The sequence below is a fragment of the Coturnix japonica genome, chromosome Z (assembly GCF_001577835.2).
Source record: "Coturnix japonica isolate 7356 chromosome Z, Coturnix japonica 2.1, whole genome shotgun sequence".
NCBI classification, from domain to species: domain Eukaryota; kingdom Metazoa; phylum Chordata; class Aves; order Galliformes; family Phasianidae; genus Coturnix; species Coturnix japonica.
In genome coordinates this window covers 18,364,473-18,390,295 of record NC_029547.1, presented here as the reverse complement: position 1 = coordinate 18,390,295, position 25,823 = coordinate 18,364,473, and the positions used below count along the sequence as shown (strand labels likewise).

Sequence of the window (25,823 nt, the reverse complement as noted above, 5' to 3'; positions counted from 1 at the left end):
ACATGAGCATAAATGTTAGTTTTATATTATTAGATTGTTGGGTGGCACCTGCCTGATTCCTTAGTTCTATGGGTAATATTTAGAAATAACTTGTCATCACTCTTACAGAAATGCTATTATGACTTAAGCATAAAGTTGAAAGTGCAGAAAAACACAAAATTAAGTCAGTCTAACAGAGCATTGCTAACAAGTCAAAACTATTCCATCCTTGCTAATTATTCGTGTTTTGTAGTGTTATGCTACAGCCGTTGGCTGGCTCTGAGTTTAACAAAGACCTGTTTCAGGTTACATGCATCCAGCCCAATACTGCCCAGCAGCATAGAGCAGCAGAGGTTCAGGGAGTTTAGGAAGCAGTCCATGTTGTTTCCAGCACACCTTTATGAATGTAGGAATTCAGAAGTTCTGACTCTTCCTAAACTACAGAGATCTACTGTTCAGGAGAGGACCTGTCCTCTAAAAAGTTCACCTCTTGCCTTTTGGCCCCTTTGGGATGCTGTGCCCCGCAGCAACCTGAGGCAATGAATTCCACGATATTCCCATGTTAACAAGGAGCCCTGTTGTCTGACACCTTACTTAGCTTCTCACTAGCTCTCATCTGATGCAGATTAGTGAATACTTCCTAAATTTTCGTCTTCTCTACACATCTCATGATTCCTAGATCTGTACCATATAAAGCCTTGTACAGGTTACCTTATAAAGCCTTTTACCATCCCATATCTTCCTTTCCACGTTGACAAATCCTGTTTTTATCTTCGTTTTTCTTATATACTTCTGTACAGACATTCAAATAGTCCTTCTTTTGCCTCCTTTTGAGCTTTTTCTGTTTCAACTACGCGCATTTTGAAGCGGGATCGCCGGTATTCAGGAACGTGCTGCAATGACTCTGCAGGGATTACAATCAGTTTCTTCCCTGGCAGCTCCCACACGCCATCTGAGGCGGTGATCTCAGTCGAGCTGATGGCTTCCCAGAACCATCCAGGAAGACCCTGCAATCTCCTTCCTGAATGATAGCAGCTCGTTTAGGGCTATTGACTCCTGTCACAGATCAAGCTGCAGAGAAATATCCCTCGGAAAGTCCCCTCATTCACTACAGTTACTGATCTATATGAGTGTTAATTGCAGTTAAGGGTCCTGTTGGGCCGGTACTACTTATTAGCATACAAGTAGTACTAGAGGGTAATGACAAACTTCCTGAGGGTTTAATCCTAGCACACACGAAACTTTTAAGGAGGATGGGCAAAATACTGAAGATCTGTGATTTCTGGAAGAACCAGGAGAAGACAAATAAATGAATAGAGCTTTAACTTGACTTTAGGGTTCTCTCAGTTAAAGGAAAAGGGAAACAAAACAATAAAATAAGCTTACCAAACAAGAAGTGAGAGGTTAAGATATTTCAGAGAGTCTAAATACAAGATAATAATACTCAGCTATTTAATGGAGGGATACAGTATTGCTTCTGACCTTTGTCTGTTGTTATCGTTTTACTCATATCCCAGCTAAAAAGTGCTCCTTAGCACAAACCTGGTCAAACAATACAGGCAGATTTGTTTGGTCTGGAAGGGGTTGTGTTAGTGTGTTTCCCTCACTGACACTTAGCTACGGAGGAAGGCCCAGAAAAGCCTTCTGAACACTCAGTACAGTTCAGGGCTGACCTGATCCCCACACTCTGCTCAGCTGGGGGTTTCTAGGACATCTGCCAGCCCTGTGATGGGAATATGGTTGCAACAGCAAGGAACATATCCCTTGTGCAATGGAAAGTTTGGAGAGGAACTTAGTGAACAATTTTGTCCCTGAATTCTGTCAGAAGACTTGCTCTCCCCTCAGGCAAGCTGTCTCAGGGGTAAAACAGAGATGTAGAAACTGCACGGCAGTTAAATATGTTTAGTTCTCTTGCTTGGGAATGCTGTGCTGCTACAGCTCAATTTTCAGGTGTTCTAAGTGTCGTGACTATAACATACCATCTTCTGGGAAGGGTTCCACTTCAATTAGGCAGTGTGATGCCTTTGGTCTCTAATTTACTGCACAGGGGTGTGGGTTGGGAGAATTGTTTGTCTGAGAAAGATTAGCATGATGCTTTGGGGCTGGAGGAAGCAACTGCATGCAGTTGTGCATGGAACATTTGCCTTGGGTTTTTTTCTCTCTCTCTTTCCTTTCCCCCTCCCAGTTGTAGCTGGCTTGCTTCTTGGATGCTGAGGTAAAATCAGGAAGTATTTCATATTCTGCTGTACAGAACTTTATTTATAGACTGTCCGTAGAGAACTGCTTATGTAACATATTCAAGACAGTGTGCTTGAGAGGGATACACAGTGCGCTGAGGGACATCTCCATCTCCAGCGCTGGTTTCTCTTGCTGATGTCCGTTTCCATCCGGCAGGTGACGAGGTCCCTTCAGGTGCAGGATCCCGCAGTGGCCCCGGTCCCTCGCGGTGCACAAGGTGTCCCGGGCCGCCCCAGCAGCCCTCTCCCGCCGCTGCCGCCTTAACAGCTCTGACAGCACCGAGAAACCCGCCGCGCCTCACAGGAGGAGCCCCGACTGCCGGCGGCCGCCTGAGGCGATGCGCGCTGCGCGCTCCGGAGCCGCAGGCCCCGCCCCGTCCGTGTGCCCGCCCCCCGAGGAGGAGGCGGGGCTGGGCCGTGCCGGGCGGAGCGGGCGCCATCGGCAGGGCAGGCCCGGCGGCTCGGCCGTGTCTGCCGTGCGGGGTGTGTGCGGCCGCGGGTGGGGGCCGGGCCGTGCTCCTGCGCTCCCGCCTCCCCTCCCTCCGACCTCCCCCCCCCCGCCGCCTCCCTTAAAGCGCGGTGGGCGCCGCAGTGGAGGCAGTAGCGCAGTGCGGGTGCAGGGCGGCGGGGGGCGGGCGCCATCGTCTCGGGCGCGGCTGAGCTTTCCTGCTGCCCGCCTCCGCTTCTCTCCCGCCCCTCGGGCTCCGGCTGTCACCGCGTGAGGAGGAGCCGCGAGCCGCCAGCATGTTTGACAGGACGCGGCTGCCCTTCGTGGCGCTGGACGTGGTCTGCGTGGTGCTGGGTAGGTCGGGGGGCGCGGGGCTCCGGGCCGGGCGAAGCCGAGGTGCTCGTTGCCCCGCACGGTGCCGCGCTGCCCGCATGCACGGCGCTCCGTACCGCGTCCCCGCGCCTCTCCCCTCTGCTTCTGTCCGCTCCGCTCCCTGCTCCTCCTCCTCACTTCACTGCCGCCGACAGCACACGCAAGGATCTGGTCACTGGCTGTCTCCAGCCGTCCCGGCTCTTGTCCCATAACAGCGGAGGGCTGTTAGCGCTCAGGGCTGGGTGCGGGCTCAGGAGCGCCGGCAGCTCCTTCCTTTTGTTCGCTTTTCCTTCCCGCACCTTCCAGGCTGAGCTCCCTGCGGGGACGGGAGGAAAGGGGTCTGCGGCCTGAGACCGGCTGCTGCAGGAGGCTCGGAACTGCCCTGAATGGTGAGCCAGGGGCAGCAGTGGGGGAACTGCTCGTACTGCTGTCAGAACTGGCGCGTTAGGTGTTATGCAGCAAAGATTCAAGTTGCTTCAAGGTCTGAGTTGTGTGTTTACTCAGAGGGACTAAGCTCTTGCTACAGGTTGAGGTCTGAAGTGGGATGCGTTGGTCAGAGCTGTCTGTGAGCGGCTTTGGTGCGGGGCTGTGCTCAGGGCTTGGACCGCAGTGCTGCTGAGCCAGCCCAAGGAGCGGCATCCTGCTCACTCGTCTCTGTCAGTCTGTCTTCTTCCCTCTTGGAACCACAACTATGACCTGTCAGTTGTCGTTCTCTTCTCTGTAATCACACGGTATAAGCAGTGGCGTTAATTATTGATCAGCCTAGGGGATTTGCAGTGCTGTGACTCTCCTGGACCTTTGGGTTTTGAGACCCATGGAAGCATCTTTGTGCCAGACAGACTGCTCTTATTGGTGACTTAAAGGAAGCATTCTTAAGGTGTGGGATTTTGTTTTGCTGTTCTTTATCTTCACTTAAAAATCAAGAGTTCTGTGCTTCGGTGATAGAGCTGGGCATGCTTTTGTTGTGTTCAGCAGGCAGTGTTCAGACAGGTCTGGCTCATCAGGTGTCTTGCTTGGAGATATCTCTAGCATCAGTATAAAACATACAAGCCATGTTCTTGCTTGCTTAGGCTGATGATAGGTATTAGATGCAGGTTGTTAGTCTTCCTATTTGAAGGAACTAAATGGCATTCGCTGATGAAATCCGTGGTTAATAGGATGAGCTCTTTCCTCCCCACTTCCTTGGTAGTAGGGGAAGATGTGGCTAGAGCACAGTATGAAGCACCTTGATGCTTGTGACTTTAAGCATGCTGAATTAACAGGTTTCAGAGACATTCCATTTGGGACAAAGTCATAGAGATGAAGGAATTGGTTAGATACTAGATAAGACTGAGTTCTTGTCTCTTCTCTCTGTCTCCCCCATAACTTTGGGAGGGTCCTTAGAACATGGGGTTTGAGTCTGTGCATCTGGTGGGGGGGTGGGGGGGGGATCTGTTTTAGTTTTTCAGTATAAGAAATAAGAAAGTATCCTACTTTGCCCTTCCCCCTACTCGTGTGTTTCGGTATCTGATCAAATGGCCTAGGTAACTGCCCAGATAAAGTGTCTTGCCGCTAACCTGATACATAGTATCTCCACTAAAGAGACCAAAAAGCCGCCAAGAGAAAGCTTCCCTAACTGCTCTGTAAGCCAGCTTCAATTAAGGACTGAGCTTTGTCTAGGCGTGATAGCCTATTCTGCTTTGCAGAGGTCTACCAGCGCTGTGCTTGTGACCTGAGGTAATTCTTACTAAGGGAGCAGTTTGTCTGGCCTCTTCTTGTCCCACTCCCACCTCTGCTTTCTCTATCGGTGAAGATAGGTAAGAAAAATAACAACTCAGTTGTCTTAGCAATGCAGAACAGAGAAAACAAGGATATCACTTCAAGCAACGGCGACCTGAGTTGTGAGGTCACTGTGAATGCAGATGGCTGGCTTTATGTGTGACTTCTTCCAACCATTACTTGCATAGCTTCAGTTTTCCCAACATCTTAGAACACAAATGTTTCAGAAGGGGAGGAAGAGATAAAACAAATAACAAACAAACAAAAAACCTTCTGGTGAGATCTTGTGTGTGATTATTTTTAAATTGGTTGATTGAAATGTCTGGCAAGTGCTGAAGAGGGAACCAGAGGTTCAGGTAATAAAAGAGCAGGTTAGAGTCTCCTGATTAATGTAGTGTCAAGCCATTGGACTTAGGTTTCAGGCAACCAAGCTGACCCAAAGTTGTTCTTAACTGGCTTTAAAGGAAGCTCCCTCCCTGTCTACCTGGTAAGGGAGAGAGAGTTCTGGGAAGGTGATCTTAAGCTATTCTTATTATCAGAATATTCATTTTTTCTCCCAATAAGCATCAAACTGTTATCTAAGAAACCACACAGGCTGCAGACTTCTGCAGTGCTTGTTGATAGAAGCAGAGCAGTGAGGAGGCTGTGAGCTGCGGTGCAGGCTGTGTGTGTGCTGTGTGGCTGCATGAAGGTCTGCAGTAATGCTGGGGGAAAAGTTCCCTTACTCTGTGTGGTCCAGTAGATATCAGTCAGCAGCTACTCTGTTCTCTAGAACGCATAATGGCCAGGGCTACAGAGCTTCTCTCTCCTGAGTGATAAGGCTTATTACTGCGTGTTTGTCCTTATTGTACTGATGGAAAGGCATTTCGTATGGCTCATATGGCTTAGCACAGATGTGTCTAGGACTTGCATTCAATTTAAACAGTAAAGCTGTTTTGCACTGCTACTGAGAGTTGGGCCATTTCTTGTTAATTATGTTCACAAGGATAAATAACAGCTTATAAGAATGAATTTTGGTTAGGTTTTGACTAATGTCTTCAACAGGGCTACTATTAGATTTTATTTAGGCTCTTTAAGGCAGCTAGAAAACACCTTAAGAACAAAGTTGGGAATCAGCCCAGGATGAGTGAAGGAGTATTAAATCTGTTTACTTTTTAGACCAAGCTCATTAAGTCCTGCTAGTACTGGAGAAAATGTAATTTATTTAATTTATCATTAATTTCTGCAGAGGTGATGAGTAGGGGAGTAAGGAAAATATTCCCTATGAAGTTGGACTCTAGGATGACTCAGTTCAGGTCTGTGTTTGGTGCGATTGTTCAGCTTAGCTGCAGGGATCAGGTTCAACTGTTTCCCATCCTCTTCCTTGATTTATCAGTGATGCTATAGTTACTGTTAGCAAGGAGTGTTCTTGTCATTGTGATTGCTGCTGTAATGTAAGAATATGTATAAACTTAAATTTGGAAACATTAAAACAAACTCAAACAGTTTAGACCTTTACTCTTCTGATCTTTCTGCAGTAGGCTGTAGGGAATGGCTGTAGATGGCTGGACCATTCTGTGCTCCTTGTACAATGTTCTTGATTTTAAATACCGTGATTCTGTTCTGAGAGCATTTGTTGGTGAAGGCAGCCTTGTGCAAGACAGCAAGGTGTTGCTGTTCAGTGAGGAAAGGCCTGTCTCTATGTGGGTTAGAACTTCCTGATTGATTGCCCTAGTTTCAATAAAACATCCTCCTCTCTTACTTATGACTCATGGATACATGGGTCACCATTCTTATTTTCCACACCATGTATATGCTTAGCTTTTTTTTTTCCTCTAGCGCATGAGTTCATAGTTAAGCCATAACAGATTTGTGCCAAAGAGCAGCTTATATTCAAATGACACTGTCCACTGTGTACCACAGAATGGTGTTCAGTAGGACTCTTTAAGTTCTTTGGAAACACATTTGTCACCTAAAACTCAGAAGGCCTTCCCTCTAATACAGTGCTTTCTTGAACACATAAGACTGAATTATTTATTCTTTTTTTTCCCTAGTTGAGGCACTGTTCCTTGGTACTTGGTAGGGAGATCTTCTTTGTCTTGCTAGGAATCCTATGGAAGAGCTTCCAATTAGAATGTTACTAGTTAATGAACACTTCAAAGTCAGCAGTCAGGTTCTTGCTTTGCCAGGTGTTGCTAAGTGTTATCTTGTCCGCTGGCTAACCTGTTTACAAGAGAAGTTCTTGCACTTGCCTCTAGCAGCATCATGTAAACCCTGATTTACCTTCCAGTGACTTCCTGTGAACCAGATCTTGAACTTAGCACTATACTCTTCATTCTTGGAAGAGCAAAGGAAGATGCTTCTCAGCAAATGTTTGAATACTGGTGGGTTTTATCTGAAACAGGCAGAAGAACTTTCACAGCATGCTGGTATAGAGACTGTGCCCTTTGTTCAAAGGAACAAGAAGAGATATTCCTGTTTCTATATTCTATGTAAAATGAAATACTGCACTACAGCTAAATGTTAAAACAGTGCATCCCTCATTGTAGAAGTGATCCTACCTTGTCTATATAGCTGCTCTGGTGCAAGCTTGAGCCTGTGCTGATTCAACACACTGACAATTTAAAGAGTTGGATCGCATGAGCTCATACTAACGAAAAGCACCTTTGCTTGGCATCTGCATAACCACAGCCCTGGTCTAAGGGAGCAAAATATTGGTTGACTGTTGATGCTTAGTTGTATTTAGGAGTATTTTCATGCTGACAAGATACCAAAGATCAGGTAAAGCTGTGATAACCTGCTATCTGTGAGCCTTCCTGAAGGTGTGGAGGGGGGTAACATGGGAGTGACATAAATCTGGCAGGTACTAGATGATAAGAGAATTTGCACTCAGCAGCCTTCTGACTAACTTAGACCTTATGACAGACAACAGGGTACTGCTTCCTCAACTAGATCAGGAGAATTTAAATAGCAAAACAGACTCTCTTTGGATGGTAGAAAAAAGGAAACATTTTGTTCAGCATTTTCTTTTTTAATTTAGAAGCTTACTGGTAAAAAAAAAAACATATATACTACCCATAGAAGGGTGGCTGTGAGCTCTGTCAGGAGTTCATTGGTATGGGATTCTTTTCTCTATTCCATATCCACCCCATCTCCCCCCTGCCCTGCCAGAGGAAGCCTTTCCTTCTTGGGGACTAGTCACGTAAAACAGATCTTGTGAGGTGGCTTTGAGATGTTAGCTAGTCCCCCCGGTATAGAAGAAAGGGACACAGCTCTTTGGTACCTGATCCTTTCCTAAGGAAGGAGAAAGTAGGAGCTGTACTGGGGCAGATCTTCAGCCAGTCTTTTCTCTAATATTATATAACAAATTTCAGCATCTCAGTATCTTCCTTTCTCTTTGAATAACTCAATATAGGCATTTTTATCCCTCTGTATCTTGGTCTTTTGTTGATGATTATAGTTAGCCTGTTACTGATTCTTAGATATCTGAGTACTGGGATGCTGAATAACACATAAGTATCTATAACTGTAGCTTCCTTACTCTCAGGTATCTAAAAGGCAGTGTATTCAGATTATCTTAAGATGATGGGGCTGTTTTGGCATTTAGCAAGGTGGGAGAATAGCTTCAGACAGGAACTGTTCTCTGTTAAATACTCCAAAATGACTTCTCAGTCAACATATCCCATGTGTATTTACTTGCTATTAATTGGGTGAGCTCTGTAGCATTTTCCTGAGTCAGTGAAATCAAAGTCTTTAGTGAGTCTATACTGCAGTGCTGTTATCCAGTTAAAATATTCTAGCCCAGTGTGGTGGCTGGCTCCAGAGCTAATGAGATTCCCGGGGAATACAAGTACAATTATTTCTATTTGTGTGCTTACTTCCCATTGCTTCTTTAATCCTAGGATTCCAGCCATCAGATCTGGAAAATGCAAGTGTTAATCATAATGTGTGGAAGCTTAGATCATAGTTAAAACAGTAGTGATTTTTCACTAGCACTGGGAAGTTATTCATATGAGTGTGTATGTATGTGTGTATATGTATATATATAATATGTGTGTGTATATATGTATATGTAAAAGCACTGGAAGATTTCTCTGTACTGTGGCAGTATTAACCATTCAAGAATCAAGAGCAGTATTGTATAGATAGTTACAAGTTCTGGATAAATCAGTATTTTCTTCTCTTGAATTAATATAAGGCAAATGCTTCAAAAACCCAAAAGTATATGGAACGCACTGTGTATGTGTGAAATCCTTGTAGATGACAAATACAATTTTATGGGAATACCAAGGCCCTTTGAAGCACTTCTGCTGTAGAACTGTGGTTTGTTAGAGCATGTTTAAACATTGTAAGCCTCAGTGAGGAAAAGAGTGTTCATATTCCAACAAATAATTTCCTGTTTTTCTAGAGACTGAATGGTATTTTAGATCAGGATGTATGTGAAATCATCTGAAAGCCTCTTGCTGTTCACCTCCTCAAAACTAAGTTTAAAATGGAAAAATAGTTGCAAATCCTGGAATTTAAAAGAACACTGTTCATAAAGGACACCTGAAGTTCACATCAACTGCAGCTTTGGAAAAAAATTAAAAATTCCTCCCTGTCTTGACAACAGCCAAATTCGACTTTTCAGTTTCTTTTGCTATATTGTGTTCACAGTAAGCATATTGCTTTAGGTAGGTGGTTTGTAGAAGATCTTGATCTTAAGGAGTGTGTGTGTGGTTTTATATCTGTGGGCTTTTAGATTTTCTATACAGTACAGACAGAGCCTTTAATAGGGCACATAATACAGTGATAAATATTTAATTTCACCTCAGTAAGAAGGGTTGTAGTGGGAGAACTCATTCTCCTTTGTTCTGGCTGCAGCCAGCTCTCTTCCTTTGAGTACTGCCATGCAAGAAGCTACTGATGTTTATACTTCCCTTTCCCACTCTTACCTTAATTTCTGCCCCACACATATACTTTTAGCAATTAATCTGTTTTTATTCTTTATCAGGTGTCAGTTATAGAAGAAACTAGCCTCTCCCTGCTGGATGAACTGCTGGTAATTCCATGTGGTTGTTTCTGGGCTTGCTTAGCTTGGCCTTCCTCCACCTACTGACCAGAAGCAGAACCCGGGGCACAGCCCTTTGCTTTTGTCCTCCTACAGGATCACTTGAGCTACTTGATTTTTCCTTGCATTCTATAGAACAATGTAGAGATAGAGAGTAATATATCTTAGTTCTTATTTTTGTATTTGTCTTCTCTGTGAGCATTTAGTGAAATACAGCTGTTGGTCTTTCCATTCACAACAGGTGCTTCTAAAGTTCTTTTTTTAAGTTGATTGCACCATCTTCTTGGAGGGTGAAATGCTGAGTTAAGAGAATGCAATTCACTTGTTTAAAGATGAATCAGATAGACAAACATTATGTAATGCAGATAAGTAAATTAATGTTGTCATGTAGTACTAAGTTGTTGAATATCGATTCAGTTGTAGTTTACTGCTAGTAAATGACTGTAAAACATGCTGTCCTGCTTTTAGGTTTAGCTCAAAATTATTTTTTGCCTCCTGCCTCCATCACCATTGCTATTTTTCGACTAAAGCATGAGGCAGAGGGAGGGAGTCACTCAGTGAAACTATTGCTAGTTGGTCCAGGTTGCTGGTCTGGCTTTTTGTGAGGCAACTTGTATATAAGGAAATAATTCAAAATGCAGTCCATCTACATTTGCAAACTTAGCATAGTATAGCAAAAATTCAAATGTAGTTTGGTCTCTACAGTGTATTTCTATTGATTATTGGAGTCTAGTACACCTGGTGTGATCAGAATAAGTGGTGTGTGGGTGATAAAAATATTTTTCATTCCCTGGGGTAGAAGATTAAGATTAAATCTCTGGAAGGTTCCTGACACTGCACAAGGAGGCTACTCTCTCTTCTCACCTAGTGAATATAGCTTTTTTTAAAAAATTTTTTGTCCACAGCTCACCTTTCAAAAAGTCCAAAGTCTATAAACACTTTTTCTTAATTTTTTCCCTCCTCTCTGTAGAAGCTTTGTTTTCCCACTGCATTGTCCCTTAGGACTCTTGACTACCTATCTGTTAACTTCTCACTGAAAAAAACCTTTTCAGCACCATTGCTTTTCTGCAGAGAAAAGCTTTTTTTACTCTAAAACTCACTCTTGTAGCATGAGGTTGACCTGTCTGTTTCTTTAAATCTCTCACATTCCTCCTTGCTCTGATTTGTACATTCCAAATTGAGCAGGAAAGCAAACACATCTGTCCCAGCTGAAAATAAAAGCACAATTACATGTGTATGAGTGTGAGGGGGGAAAAGGCTCACTTCACACTTGCTTGCAATAGTGGTTACTAACTATAAATGTTCAGTTCAGAATGACACTATCTACACGGATGTGGGGTTGTATATCATGTAGAAATACTGTGGTAACTTTCTTCAGTGAGTAGCTGATAACTGATCTGTTTTGAAGATAGCATGTACAGTGTTCTGTGGAGGTTTTTACCCATACAGCCTGAATTCCTGTTTGATGCTCCTTTCCCCCAGTTCAGATGTAAATTGTGGATCTCTTTTCAAAACCCAGAGCTTACTTTGTGCCAGGGTATCGCCATCAGAATGTAGTGATCTTATTTTCGTGTTTCTGTATAGTTGTTCTTCTGTGTTGCGGAGAGCCTACAATTGACAGAAGCTTTTAAGATGTCACAGATCCTAAAATGAACATTATATTCATCCAACGATAAGGAGGCTATTGGGTTGATTAAAGGATGTTTGCAAAAAGTAGTTAATTACTTTAATCTTGCTTAAAACTGGGGAGGAGAGTGGCATCCAGCCAGAGGTGATATTTCATGAGGCACTTAAGCCGATCTGAGACTATGGCCAAACTATCCACAGTCTTGGGTATTTGTTTCTGTTTTGTACCTTATACCAGTTTCAAGTTCAGCACTCAGCTGGGTAAGTAAGATCCATGTTAGATAGATTTTCCTTTTATTTTATTTTTTTCTTTTCCTTTTATTTATATATTTGATTGGGGAGGCAGGTTAATGTCAAAAGCTGTTAACATTATGGTAACAAGATAGCAGGTCAGGAAAGTCAAGGCTACCTTGAAATTGCTCTTAAGAACATGACCAGAAACTTCTGGAGCTTTGGGAGTGACACACTTGATTCTGAACAGCTAATACGAAATATAATGAGAACAAAAATTTGAGTCTTTCAACTGTAAAACTTAAGAAATAGTCTTAATTTCTCCAAAACAGTGTCCGTATCCTTCATTAGGAAAGGGTTCCTAAATTATAAGTAAGTGACAAACACAGTAATTTCCATTTCTGAAGTTGTTTCCTGTCCCACAGTATTCTCTCAAATATTGATCTTAAGTATTTTGGCAACTCTCAGCTGTAGCAGAGGCTACCTCATCTGCAACTGCTAGGATATATTTTGTATGTTTAGATAAAGATACCTGGACATGAGTCAGCAATGTGCCTGCGCTGCTAAGAAGGCTAATGGTGTTCTTGGCAATATTTTACCTAATGCAGCCAGCAGGTTAAGATAGGAGATCCTTCTCCTGATCTTGGCATTGGTGAGAACTCAAATGAGTCCTGTGTCCAGATCTGTACAAGAGGGTAGCTTAGCTTTGTATAATGTATATTGCCTTGTTCCTAGCAGGTCTAGCCATGAACTTAAAGCTGTGTCTTCCGTCTGGCTCCTGTTTGCTCATTCCAAAGTCTTGCCACCTTCAGCCTCCATCCTATGTTCTTTTCTACTCTGGCCTATGTGTTTGAGGCTTTTTAACTCTTCTGTCATAGCTGAAGTCTTAAAATTTCTAAGGTTCTTTTTTTCTATTTAACTTCTGGGTTAGCGTATGAGCCAGAACTAGAGCAATAGTGCCTTGCTACTATATAAACAACCTGGAATCTACTGGTCACTGGCAACTGGCAGCTGACTAGAGCAACTAAGAGAACTTCTAAAGGAGAAGAGAAACCTCAATTCTGAGTCTGAAGCATGGGGAACTTCAAGAAGGCCATGCTGGTACTTGGTACTTGGAAGGTACTTTTGGCTAGGAAAGGAGGGAGAAGAGGTATATTGTGAAGAAGACAAGGTGTGAGCATTGCTCTACAAGATTACTTTTTTAGCTTTGTAATCTGATATTTGGTTGTGGTCATCTTTTCCTCCAGTTTGTAAGAGCTAATGGATCTGAACACATGCACATTCCTCAAAGTTCAGTGTGCAGCCAGCTTGCTTAAAGGTCATGGAGAAGTTTGGCACCTGTAACAGCAATACTGGTCTGTTACGTACATTAATGTTACTTTCTATTGTGAAAACTTTAGGGTTGTTTGTCTGTGGTGTCTCTCTCTATAAAATGAGCAGTAGTAAAAATATTGCTATTATTTTGGCATTGATTAATTTTCTAATAAACATTATTTTCTGAAATCTGCTAATCCACCTCTGGGAAAGAAGTATATCATTTAGATTTACACTACTGTTAAAACTGTGATTGAAGAAATGAGCACTGGCAGCCAGTGTTGAATGTATAACCAGTTTCTTCATGTTACTTCTGAGCACATGGATTAATTTTGCAGTTACTTTCATGAAACTGTCCTCATCTGACTCCCCTTGCTGTTTTTCCTCCCCATTCCAAAACTGTCCAATCTTAATTTAAACCTCCTTTTCTTAATTTAAACTCTAGATTATGTACTTTTAATTGCTTTTAATAATGTAACTAAATCACTTTATTTTAACAAAAATATACATCCTTTGATGAAAAGGATATGGAAAGAAACAAAAATGTTAGAAGTACTTAAATGTAAAAGCACCGGAAGAATTTGGATAACTTTGTTATGTAGCTGTTCTCACAAACTAGTTTTTTTCTCATTAAGTTTGTTTATGAAAAGTTTATTTAATGGGAAGAAAACTTCTATAGTTAACTCGTAATTTAGTGAAAACTGGTTTCTTACTTAAATTAAATTTGAGTACAGCATTTTCAGAAGCTTTCCTTCATTGGAGAGGAAAAAAAAACCAAACCAAAACAATAAAGTGCCCTCAAGCTTATATCTTAACTAGGTTACAGAGTGACTAATTCTCTCCTGTTGCAGTTGCACAACAAAAAGCCTCTTTATATTCAAATGAAAAGTTATTTTGCTGGTAGGCTTAAAATGTTGCTTCTCACACTCTTAAGGTACTTTCATTTTACTTGGTTAGTGGCTCTTTTCCAATTCCTAAATAAATCTTTCTTAAGGAAAAAAAAAGTATGACCCAGAACTGTAAACCTGTGAACATTAGTGGCAGGAAACCTGGAATCTGTGAGCTAGGAATCCTGTGATATTTGCATGTGTTGGAGTGTCTTCCAGCTTCTGACTGGGACACTTGGAAAATATATTTTGGCAGCTGACAAAATGAAGTAGCCTGTTCCAATGAACCTAAACTCAAGCACCTTGAAAGAAAAGCCAAGCAAAACACAACAAAATCTTTTTGTAAAAAGCAGGTGATGCTGGATTAAAAAATAAATAAAATTGAGCTGGAAATTTCATAGACAGGTACTGGGGGGGAGGGAGGACAACACAGCTCGAAACTTCTTGATGTTATAGCAGCTTTTCTTGGCAGGGGGAAAAATATTAAGTATTTGTGTCTTAAGTAGTCACCTTCTGAGGAGTACTGGTTACCATTTAAAGAAAAATGAGGATGTGAATATTTCCATACATGACCTACTTGGTAGTATTTTGGTAACCTGTTTGAGAAGATAATGCTCTTGCCTATTTCATACAGTACTGCCAAACCCCACACCTTGACCCTGGATATGGATTGACAGAGATGAAAACAAGAAACTTGGGCTCTGACTTAACATTAGTGTAATCTTGCCATGGCCATGGAGAGCTGGAAACTGGCTCCAGGCTTGCACAGCAGCTTCACTTGATCCTATCTGAGTGAACTTAATTCTTCAGTATGGCTTCCTTCTTCTCAAATGACTGGGAATCTTGATCAAGGGAAAGGAGGAATGAGGAAATAAAATGGCAAACTAGGATTTTTCAAGCTCATTTCTGCTTCAAATGTCTATTCTGAAGTCAGTTCTGACACTGACAAAAATAGGGTTTGGGTGAATGTATATTTCAGAAGCTATTGATGTCATTTTGGGAATGTCTGCCAGAGTAGTGGAAGTGAACTCTGAAAAGATGAAGTATGTTGATATGTTAGGTGGTATAAGTTCAGAGCTATTATTTGCTCTGTAGTGTCTTGTTTACTGTTGTTTGCATGCAGAAATCTTTTGAAGTGTAGGAAATCTGTGTAAATGCAATTTTTAAAACTAAAAGTCATAGTGCTAGTCCACAGTGTCTTTAACTCCTGTTGTTGTCTCAGAAGCTCTCTTGTTCTTACCTGCATGAAACATATTTGCATGAAGTTTTTAACTACCCTGCTCAAAAGAAAACACATGCACACACACACACACAAAATAAACAACCCACAAAAACACAGATTATCTTTTTTTTCCTTGTTTCCTGTAAATACTGGCCAGATTAGTTTGTAGAAAAGGGCTGGTAATTCAGATACATGCCAATGTCATGGGCTGGTGGTGAAGGAGAGGGCATAAAAGGGCATATAGAAGGCAGCCTGCCCTCAGTTGCTGGCTGGTCAGGTGAGTGGCAAATGCTGTTCTTTAGGATAATCTCGGTTCAGTGTGTGAGGACTTTGAACTCTCTACTAAACTTCTACATCTGGTGGGTGATATCAGAATCTTTCGGAAGAGTGCAAATATATGATAAAATTTCTATTAAAAAGATTTGGTAAATACATTGCATGATCATTTACTGTGACCTGGGAAATTTGAGTTTTGCATGTTTGGTGTCTTCTTCCATGCATGTTTAAAAATGTTTTTTGATTTAACCACATGTATTGTTTCTTTTTGTTTTTGTTGTTTTTGTTTTTCCTTCCCCCAACAGCTGGCTTACCCCTTGGTGTTCTAAACTTGGCCAAAATAAAACCGTATCAGAGAGGCTTTTTCTGTAATGATGACAGCATCAAGTATCCGTTCCATGACAGTACCATCACATCCACTGTCCTCTACACAGTGGGGTTCACCCTGCCCATTTTATCTGTAAGTAGCTAATATATAGGGAGCATTGGTGATGGGAGTAAAATAAATACTTTCCAAGATTACAACATTGGGATTGTACTAAGTTGAAGCCAACAGAGGGGTTATAAAGGCTAAGTCCTGTATGTGGGATCTTAATTATAAATAGCTGTATGCATGTGAAGGATGCAGTTAGCTACTTCTGTCTGCACAGAAAATCTGGTACTAATCTCTAATTGTTAGTAGCTCTAATCTTATTTGCTTCAGGAACCAAAAAAACCCAACAAAACAATGGGGTGAGGACTTGTTGTATTAGTGAGCCTTGTTCATTATCTTTGGGGAGAAAAATACTACAGACTTCCAAAGTTGTATGAGATAAATAATCTGCCTTTTGTTCACAATGAGTTAATCTGAATGTTTGTGGTGATAAGATTTTCCGCTCCAGTGAGGCACACAGATTTGTAAATAATGACTGTTGCTTCCATATACTTTCACTGAAATTTGTCTAATTTGAACACTGGTTTATGTTTAAAAGTGTAATGACTCCTTAAACCCTTCAAAATGGCTTGGTCTTTTGAAGACCACACGATTTTTATGAAGAATGATTTTAACTCTGCAGTAGATTTCTTAACAATATTTTAAGCCTGATTGTATACAAGTTTTAGTACCGTTTTAGAGAACCAGAATCTGAATACTCAGAAATAATCTTTAGCCTGATCTTCTGTTTTGCCTGTTTGCAGGGGTTGACCAAACAGTGTTAGAGTCGTAATCATTTCTGGTCTTCTGAGAAATGTGAATGTCTATTGAAACAGGAGCAAAGTTAGGTTGTGGGGTCTCCCTTCTCTGGAAACATTCAAGACCCACCTGGATGTGCCTGTGTGACCTGATCTAGGTGTTTCTGCTCTGGCAGGGGGATTAGATTAGGGGATCTTTGAGGTCCATTCCAATCCCTGATGTTCTATGAATCTGTGAAAAGTATGTGTTGAACTGGTTGAAGAATGGAATAGTCATTTAAAACATGTCTGATATCTCTATACCTCATTACTCAAACTTACTTTAAATGCTTATTTATCAAAGCTTGCATTTGCTTTCTCTGCAATAAATAGAACTCTGATAGAGTTGTTATCAGTAGTATTCAGTTTTTTGAGGAAAATAGTTAAGAATTCTTTTTCTCAAATATTTGTGTGTATCTAAGTTAATGTGTAGAACTGCAGCTTCAGTTGATGAACTCTCTGAAATTGTAGATTTCAGTAAGACTTAACAGAGGTTATTTTGTTCTAGTAACATTTCACTTCTGATACACTTGTAGGATTCTCTTAGTAGAATTTTATTGCCTCTGTTCAAAGATTTTGAACATGTAATTGTAACTATAATTTCTAAAAGGCCTATGTTGTAGGGGGAGGGAGGAAACACTCGAGGTGTTTCCAATTCTGCTACAACCATAACAAACGTATGCAGGTCATGTTTTTATTTCAATCTGAGTGTCTTATAAACCTTCATGAAAGCCTGCTTTTTTTGGGGGGGAAGGGGGGGGGGGCGGGGGAATGTAGTGAAGAAAAAGGCAATGACTCTGTATTACTGCTGTGTTTAGATAACACAGCAACTGGCTGTGGTAATCTTGGTTTTGAATTCCCTTTTCCTGTTCTTTTAAATTGCTGATTGACTAATATAAGAAGTCTAACTGATGCCTTGTTGGTAGCTTGGCTGAAGTTTGTGATGCTAGAGGTCTGGAGTCAGTGAACTTGTAAAACATTTTCATAAAATAGTGAAAGTTAAAAGTAAATTACTTTTTTTTTTTTTCTTCTGAAGAGGAATCTGCCTCTGAAGCTGCTGGGACCCTATTGAAGCAGGGGGTGTTTAAATTGTATTTGTATTTCATTGCTAGAACTTGGAAGGCAAAGAGGATAAGGTTGTAGAATGAATTCTGGAGTTGTCTGCAAGCAGTTCTCTAGCCTTTTGCAGGAGGTGAAGACTAACCTTCATGCCCATTGAAAACTTAAGAGCTAAGGCAAGCTGTTCAGACCTAGGTTCTTGTTGCGTTAGGTGGATTGCAACTATCTGTTTTTCATACTCTGTCTCACCTGATCACACTGGCTGTTCTGCCTTAAGCAGAAAATTACTTGTGCAGGGAGTTGCATTTTTTTAAACCCTTTTCTTCTGCATGAAGTTGAATGACAAAATATTGCAGTTGATCTTGATGAGCCAAGGATTAATGGCAATTCTTGCTAGGTGCCCTCCTTAGCTATAACGTCCGTTTTAAGAAATAGAAAATAGACTTGTCCTGTTACCAGAAGAAGCTGAAGTCTAACTTTGTCTGCAAAGAGCTGTGTGATACCTTTACCAACTCCTGCGGAATGTGAGCAGTTGTATGGAGTGATTCTCTGCTGTAAAGTCCTAATCAAGTTGTCGCAAAGCACCATTTTCCAGACAGGATTCCTGGTGCTGTACAAATGAATGCTATGGATGCTTTTCCTGACAACTTGTAGCGAATCTTTAAAAATATGCAGGGAAAGTGTATAACTTACACTCTGATTTGAGTTTCTGGTGTAAGGAGACCATCTCAAAAAAACTATTTATGGAATCTTTTTCATAGGAAGATTAGGTCTTTTCTGGTTTTTAGCTACAATAATCATGTTGACATTAGAATACAGGATTGACATGGTGGTGTTTTTGCTGTCTTTATTCTTTGTCTCAGCCCTCTGAGGCAAATACTTTTCATTTTGTTGCCATGAAAAGAATAGGCTTCTACAGGATATTTACGGAGAAGTAAAAATACAATCAGTCAGAAACTGTAACGGCTTGAGTGGAAGTCTAATCCATTAGATTGGATGAGTCAGACTGTATTGGACAAGAGAAGTATGTGATGTAGCTAAGAAATACTTAGTCTTATCAGCTGGAGTTCCTGTATTTTTACTTACTGAATTCTGGCTGAAAGACTGTTTCAGAATATTCACCTTATAGGAAATGCTTGCAATTGCTGTTTGTACTTGTTCTTTAATTCTTGTTTTCTGATGGATCAGTATTATTCTTTCTCACTGATGTCTGTTGCCAGTGCAGTTAGCTTTACAATTAGATTTATAGTCCTCATGTTCTGTTGTACTGTGCAAATTCTAATTTTTTTAGTCTTTGAGATAAGAGTGTACTTTAGGAGTCCATCAGTCATATGTAAGACAGATAAAATATGTTTGAAAACTGTTTGAATGCTGTATCAGGAAAAAAAAAATGTTGGCTAGCTGATTAGGTTTCCCAAGACATTAGCATTTCTCATGTTTGCTCTATTACAGTGGTTACAACAGCAATAGGAAATAAAGTTTTTCCCCTTTAGATGAGCTCTGGAAGCTTGTCATTCCTACATGAGTAATTTAACCTCCATGTGTGTGACTCTGAGTTTACTATTGCACAGATCTCCTTGTGTTCCCTTATCCTTAGAGTAGTTTTTCAGAAAACTGGAAGACCTTGATCTTCCACTGTATCAAAGAATTGTCAACAGGAATGATTAATGAATTATACACTACATAATACTAGCATCATGACTTGATCCCTGGGATTACCCTGCTGGTAACCTTTTCCCAACCTTATAATTTTTCTTAGCACACCTTTTGTCATCTTCCCTGTAGGCGTTTTCCTCACTATGTTACAATTGACTTGGAAAATGAAGGATATGTAAGAGATGCTTTTTGGTGTTATTGTGTGAGAAATATTTGATAGCCTTAAATGACCCTTTGCAATCTCTACTTTATACTTTAAAGATAACTCATTATTTTACTTCTGTGTGAAACTTTGAACCCAATTGATTTTTCAGTAATTCTTTTATTGATGTGCTGGACTTTTCCTTTTGAAATTGTAGCTTGTTTGAGGAAAAACTGATATTTGTAGAAAAAGAGGGGCTTTTCCTTTGGCATAGTGTGACAATGTGCAAATATGCAAGGTGAGCAGAGATGTTTCCATCTCCTGCCACCTCAGTAATCCACTGTGACTCTCTACTACTTTCTCCTTGAGAAACAAATTTTGTACCTTTTAGGTGGATCATTCTCCTGACTAGGAAGTATGAAAGCTCTATACCTTTCAACATTTGTTCTCAGGTTCTGTTGGAGATGATCTTGATGTTAATGATGACTATACTGTTATGAAGACAGTGTCACCTCAGTCGTTCCTAGTCCTCCTCTGCAAGTTTCTTATTGCTTCATAAAGCAAAAGCTTCTGTCCTTTGGAACTGATATCTGTCAGGGTAATATAAGTAACATGTCTTATCATGAATGCAAGGCTAACTTTGTATTAAGAGGCCTTGCCTCTTTCAGTGCTTTTATGTCACTTCTGCTGCTTGTTTTGCTTGCATCTGTGAAAGCCAAACAGTGTGTGTTTTGTCTTCACATTCTCCTGGAGGGAGAGAGATACTTGTACTGCAGAAGTACTTAAGATGTGCCTTTGAAAGGATTTTAATTTAGATACTGAGCTTGGTTTTTGGGGATTTTTAAAAATCAAATGTAGGATCATTTAAAAACAGAACAAAACTCCAAATACTGAGCTATTTTTCTTGTCAGAAACAGTCATTGTCCCTCTGGTTTGACTTCTTCACTTTCTTCCCCTTGAAACCAGCTAGCAGTGAAATGAATCAGGTGTATTGAAAAAAAAATAAAATAAAAAAAGAGGAAGTAGATATTAAATGTGCTGTATAGAGCATGTTTTGAGGGAGCAGATACTGATATTGGATGGTACTTTAACCAAAAATGCCTCAAAATTGAGTATGATCATGGTATTCCAGGCTAGGAACTATACTGTACTGGATAAATAGTATATAACTGTTGTGGTTGTGTGATCCTATGTTTAAGTTTAATCACATTTGATCAGTCTGAATCTTCTGATTGTAACCTCATTAAGAAAACTGTTTTTATGAAAATTATAACTTAACATGCTTCCATGAATACTTGAAGTAATTATCCTTTCAATACTGAATGTGCTAGAAGCAAGAGCACTTCTTAAATCAGAAGCACTTCTTAACTGTTCTGTTTACACTGTCTTGATATAGGACAATGCTGCAAGCAATTACAGATTAATTACTGAATTTTAGAATCATAGAATCACAAGGTTGGAAAGGACCTACAAGATCATCTAGTCCATCTCTCTTCCCATTACCATATCTCATAGCTAACTGCATAAACTCAGTATTGCTGAAGAGTGAGCACACGTTGAAGACACCTTTTCTTTGCAAGGAAGAATGCAGGTTTCAAAACATAACAAAACATATATAACCCAAGCTGTCTAGAAGTTTGCCTTCTTCATGCTGATGAAAAACTGCAGATGTGAGGTCTGGGTAGGAGGAAGTGAGGAGTAAGTCACCATGATGCATTTATCATAAAGCAATCTTTCAAGAAGAGTAAGAAGCTGGTGACCTGAGGCCAGTGACAACACCTGACTAGGAGAGCAGAGATGTTAGGTTTGATAGCCATCCAGACATGGTCCTGGGCACCCTGGTTTGGGCATCTTTCCTGAGTAGGAGCTGGGCCGCATGGACCCAGGAGTCCCTCAGACATTCTGCGATTTGTGTGTTTAGACTGAACTTAATTTTGTGATCAAGAGCTTTACTGTGATTGAATCTAACCTTAAAAGAGTAGACCTGTAAAAATCATCAGTATGAGAATGAGTCTCTATATCTTTATGCCTTTTTAGACCTGAAGAAGTATTAAATCTTTGTATGTGTGCAGACCAAAAACAGAGATTTCATTCCATCATTCTCTGTCCTGTTGACAATCAGCAGGTTTGCTCTTGTTACACAGTGTAGCTAATTACTAAATTGCTGATGACGTACAGGTATGCTGTCATAACACCAGCATGAGGAAGGCAGAAATGAGGGCTGGGCTGTGGTGTCTTCCAAATCCGTTTTGTTCTGATTTTTAGGATTAATGGACAGATTTATTTTTTTTAATTTTATTTTATTATTTTTTTTTGCCCACTGTTAGAAAGGCTGTATTTGCACTGCATATCACAGCTGGGCTCTCAGAGCTCTCTGCTGGTGGGTATCTGAATGGTTCAGTGTTTTGGAGAGGCTTTGGCTTGGCCCAACTCTAAACCCATGCTTCTGTCCTTTTTCTGCTCCGCTCGTGTCTGGATGGCTTCCAGCACTAGGTCAATCACAGTCTCTCTGGCACAGGACTGGGAATAGCTCCTCTTTGCAGTGACAGGTTTTTTGTTCCCTGGAAGTAGCAGGAAGTTTTGCACGCTATTGACTTGTGTAATTGTAGCAATGCAGGCCACGTTTGATTGATGGTGATGTGCCCAAGTATCCCAGCTGGGCACTACCAGGAACTCTGAACTACTGAGCTGTGGCCCTGTGCTGCATCACATTCATCAGGGATCACTTTGAGGAAGTTTTCATCTTGTGAGTCATTAGCTTGTTGTTTGTTCTGCTGGTTTTAAAGTGAAGCATTTATTTAAGACAGCCAGTTCAACATGATGTGAAGGGCAAGATCTGAAGCAAATCACTATGTAACTGGAGTACTCCTGTGCGTGGCTTAGTTTGGAGGACTTTGTTTGTGGGGATTAAAAAGGGAGAAAGGATTTAGAAAAAGATTCTAAACCTTTATTTCTGTAAAACCAAGCCATGTAACTTGGTGTGCCCCAGCACATCCTACCACTTAATTCATTTACTACTTGATTGCTGTGTTTGTTTGTTTTTTTAATTCATCCTTTTTTCTTTTAATTCTTTCTATATTTACGTTAGTCCATACACACCTACTTGAGGGTGGTTGGTGTGTACATGGAAAGGAAGAGCTGGACTGTGTCTCCTCAGAACCTCTGTCAGGGGAAATATGACTACAACAGTATCCTTCTGGCAGGCAGCAAGGAGGCTGTTTTTAATCTTTGTGATAAGGATGGTAGTAGATTGTTAGATAAGGAACACTTTTCCCCTGCAAATGTTCTTTAACTCTTAAGTTGATGTGCATTTTGTATGTGATGCTACTGAATTCTGAACAAGTACTCTTAAGCACTTTATATCACTAGGCTGTACATCCTGAAGTTTTAAAAAAAGTCTGTTTAATTGAATGTTCCTGGTAGCCTCCCACTTCTTTTTTTCCTTCGCAATCACTTCTTTCTGAGGTTATTCATCCCTATACAGGCAGTCCTTGCCGAGACTGTGTGTATTAAACCTGAAGGATAAGGCTTTAAAAATGTGACTCTACTTGTTTGTGGGAATGTTTGCTCTATTTTGAGCTTCTTGTAAACTTTGCTTTCAAATGACCAGCTCTAGTTTAGTGTTGCAGGTCTCCTGAGCTACAAACCATTTCATCTTCATCTTGTGCTTAGAATGAGTCAGAAATTTCTTTTGTGGAAGACAGGAATAAGATCTCCAAGCCTGAGGCTGTTGAGCATGTGCAGTGACCACATTATTCCTTGGACCTATCCAGTGTGTGTGTGAAGTGAGGAGCCTTCTATATACAAATAGTCAACCCTTCCCCTCCTCCTAAAATTCCCCTCTGCTCTTGCACTCCCTGAGGAGCACTCATTTTCTGCTTTTATGAAGTACAGTTTCTGCTCTCCTAATTTCTCAAGCTGTCCAGAAAAGAGGTAAAGAGACAGCTGTTGCTCACTGCAATATAAATGAGCGGTGAATAATTGTGGCAGTAGCAGCAAACTGAGTAACTCAGTGGCTGTCACTGAACTGTTTACACATTCATGGTTTCAGCTGCTTTCATGCTTGATGTGCCACAAATGTGAACATGAAAACAATCCTATCCTCCTTTCCTGTGCTTGTATATGTGATTCAGCAGCCTTTCCTGGGAGCTGCAAAGACAAGAAGGCAGTCACTGGGCAAAGTGCATAACCTTCTGACTTGCTGCATGCCTCTTTATGCACTTCTCTTTGCATATTTGGGGATGTAATAATCACTAGAGATTAAATGTTGCTTTTGTAATGTATTTTTTTCCTTTTTGCTAGCTGGCTTGCCTTTTGCAATTCTCAATTCAAGACGTATCCCCTTCCAGAGAGGAGTTTTCTGTAGTGATGAATCCATCCGGTATCCATACAAAGAGGACACCATTTCTTATAAGTTGTTAGCAGGAATAATTGTTCCTTTCAGTATAATTGTTGTAAGTTAAACTTTTTTTTATTGCATTTGATTTTAGAGGGGGTGGGAAGGAGGGGGCTGAATCTGTTAATACAGATCTCTAAAACTGTATTCTGTAGGATTTCTCAGCTTCAAAGTAATGCCCTTTGAGTTGGTATTAAAGCAGCAGTAATGGTGTTCTAAAATAGATAATTTGAGAAATTTTTGCTATTTGAAGACAAACAAATAGAATTGGAGAACAGAAAAAGAATGTAGTAGAACTATGACAGATTTATTTATTTATTTATTTATTTATTTTTGTTACTTAATTCTGTAGTTTGAGATATGGGAAAATCAGTTTTTTATTGATTGAGAATAACACAAGTGTGCATTAAATGTCTGTCTCAGGCATTCCTGTTCTGGGAACTGCTCTTTTCAGAATACAATTTAACGTATTAGTCAGCTTTCCTATCTATTGCACAGTCACTGGAAATTCTTCTATATGTAGAAGTATAACACAAGTGCGAACTTCTTGAATAATCTAATAATAAAAACTCTAAATTCTGACTTCAATCAGAATGAACTGCAAACACAACCCTAGAATAAAAGAATGAGTGGCCAGGGGATTTCTGTCCCCACAGTTGCACCTTCACACAGTCCATTATTGTTGGAGCTAATGTCAGGGTTTACTTTCATTCTGTACCTCATTTGATTCAACTGAGTTCCTGTTGAAATTAAGGTTGTCTTTTCATTCCTTCCTCTTTCACACTGTATCAGTGAGTTGGAAATATTCCTTCTGTAACTGCTAGTGTCCATTGCAGGGGGGTGGAGGCAGTTTAGGATTTCCATTGACTGCAACTCCTAGCTTAGGTGAACTAAGTATATTTTAACTGTCCCTCGAGATTTAATTGTACACTGGCAGGTGAGCTGATGTAATAGCTTCTTATTGACAAAAAGTCAGGTTCCACTTATAGCACTGTCTTTTGCCACCTACGATGTAATGTCTGAATTGTATAAGCTCCTGGAATTCCTTAACCTGGTTGAAAATAGCTTTTAATTCTCTATGAGGTTTAGTGAAAGGGCTCCTGGAAGTGTAAGAGAGAAGAGTCATTGTTGATGCCTAAACTGGCATGAACATGTCATCAGTTGAGGGTGAATCTAGAGCTCACCAATTAACAGTTTCATGTTTTATATCTTGTGACTGCATCTAAATTCACACAGTGGCCTTCCAGGTGAAGTTTCAGCATCACAGTCCAGATCTGTCAGGAATCTTTTGTATCAGCTCATTGTATCTTTGTGTTGACTGTATTGAGTTGATGACGCTACAATTTGAGCAGAGCTGAAACTTTCATGCCAGATAAGGTCTTCAGGTGTATTAAAATTTAGCCAGGTATATTTATGAAATTAAAGCAGGAAAAAAAGCAGCTAAACATGAAGCAGAATATTGGCTAACTGCTTTTCTGGGCAACAGGTTACAATTGGGGGATATTGTGGCAGTCTGACTCTTGTACGAATACTCTAGACAGGGGTTTATGTCTAGGTTCCAACATGTCAATGTGTAGCTTGTGGTGCTTCTGGATGGGATTTTGTTTTTCCTTATCTGTAGAAATGTAAGCACTGGGAACCAGAAATAGCTTGCCTTGATGTTTTTGCGTTTTTTTTTTTTTTCTTTCTTTTTTTTTTTTTTTTTTTGTTTTTTTGGAGGGATGGGGGAGGACGGGAGGGGTGGGAGAGAAAGCCTGTGGTTCAAGAACTTAAAAGAAATACTGCAGAAACTTTTTTTCACTGTTGTCTGTTCAGTTAACTGGCCAGAGATCTGTGCTTGAAGATCTTACCTTTTATGGTAGGACTACTTCTTTCACTCTATGCTTACGCTGGTAGTCAGTACTTCATTAAGAGCAGCCATACTCAGTCACAGCTGAGGTCCATCCAGTTTATTTCTTTTCTGCAGTGGTTAAAACAGAAGT

At 40.6% G+C, this 25,823-nt stretch overlaps 1 protein-coding gene across 3 annotated transcripts in view; it reads left to right on the top strand.

Annotated features, from left to right (window-relative positions):
• Positions 1 to 2,676: 2,676 nt before the first annotated feature.
• The window catches only part of PLPP1 (phospholipid phosphatase 1), a 50,343-nt gene continuing 27,196 nt past the window's right edge, over positions 2,677 to 25,823 (top strand). Inside the window, exons 1-3 of one of the 3 annotated variants that reach the window (XR_001551953.1) lie at positions 2,952 to 3,018; positions 15,685 to 15,839; positions 23,748 to 23,899. Coding sequence is in view for 2 of the 3 variants with exons in the window: in XM_015848713.2 (XP_015704199.1) it covers positions 2,961 to 3,018; positions 15,685 to 15,839 (213 nt within the window). In the remaining variant the exon portion in view is untranslated. Of the gene's footprint in view, positions 3,019 to 15,684; positions 15,840 to 23,747; positions 23,900 to 25,823 lie in introns of all 3 variants that reach the window. The other 2 variants (XM_015848714.2, XM_015848713.2) reach the window with 2 other exon arrangements.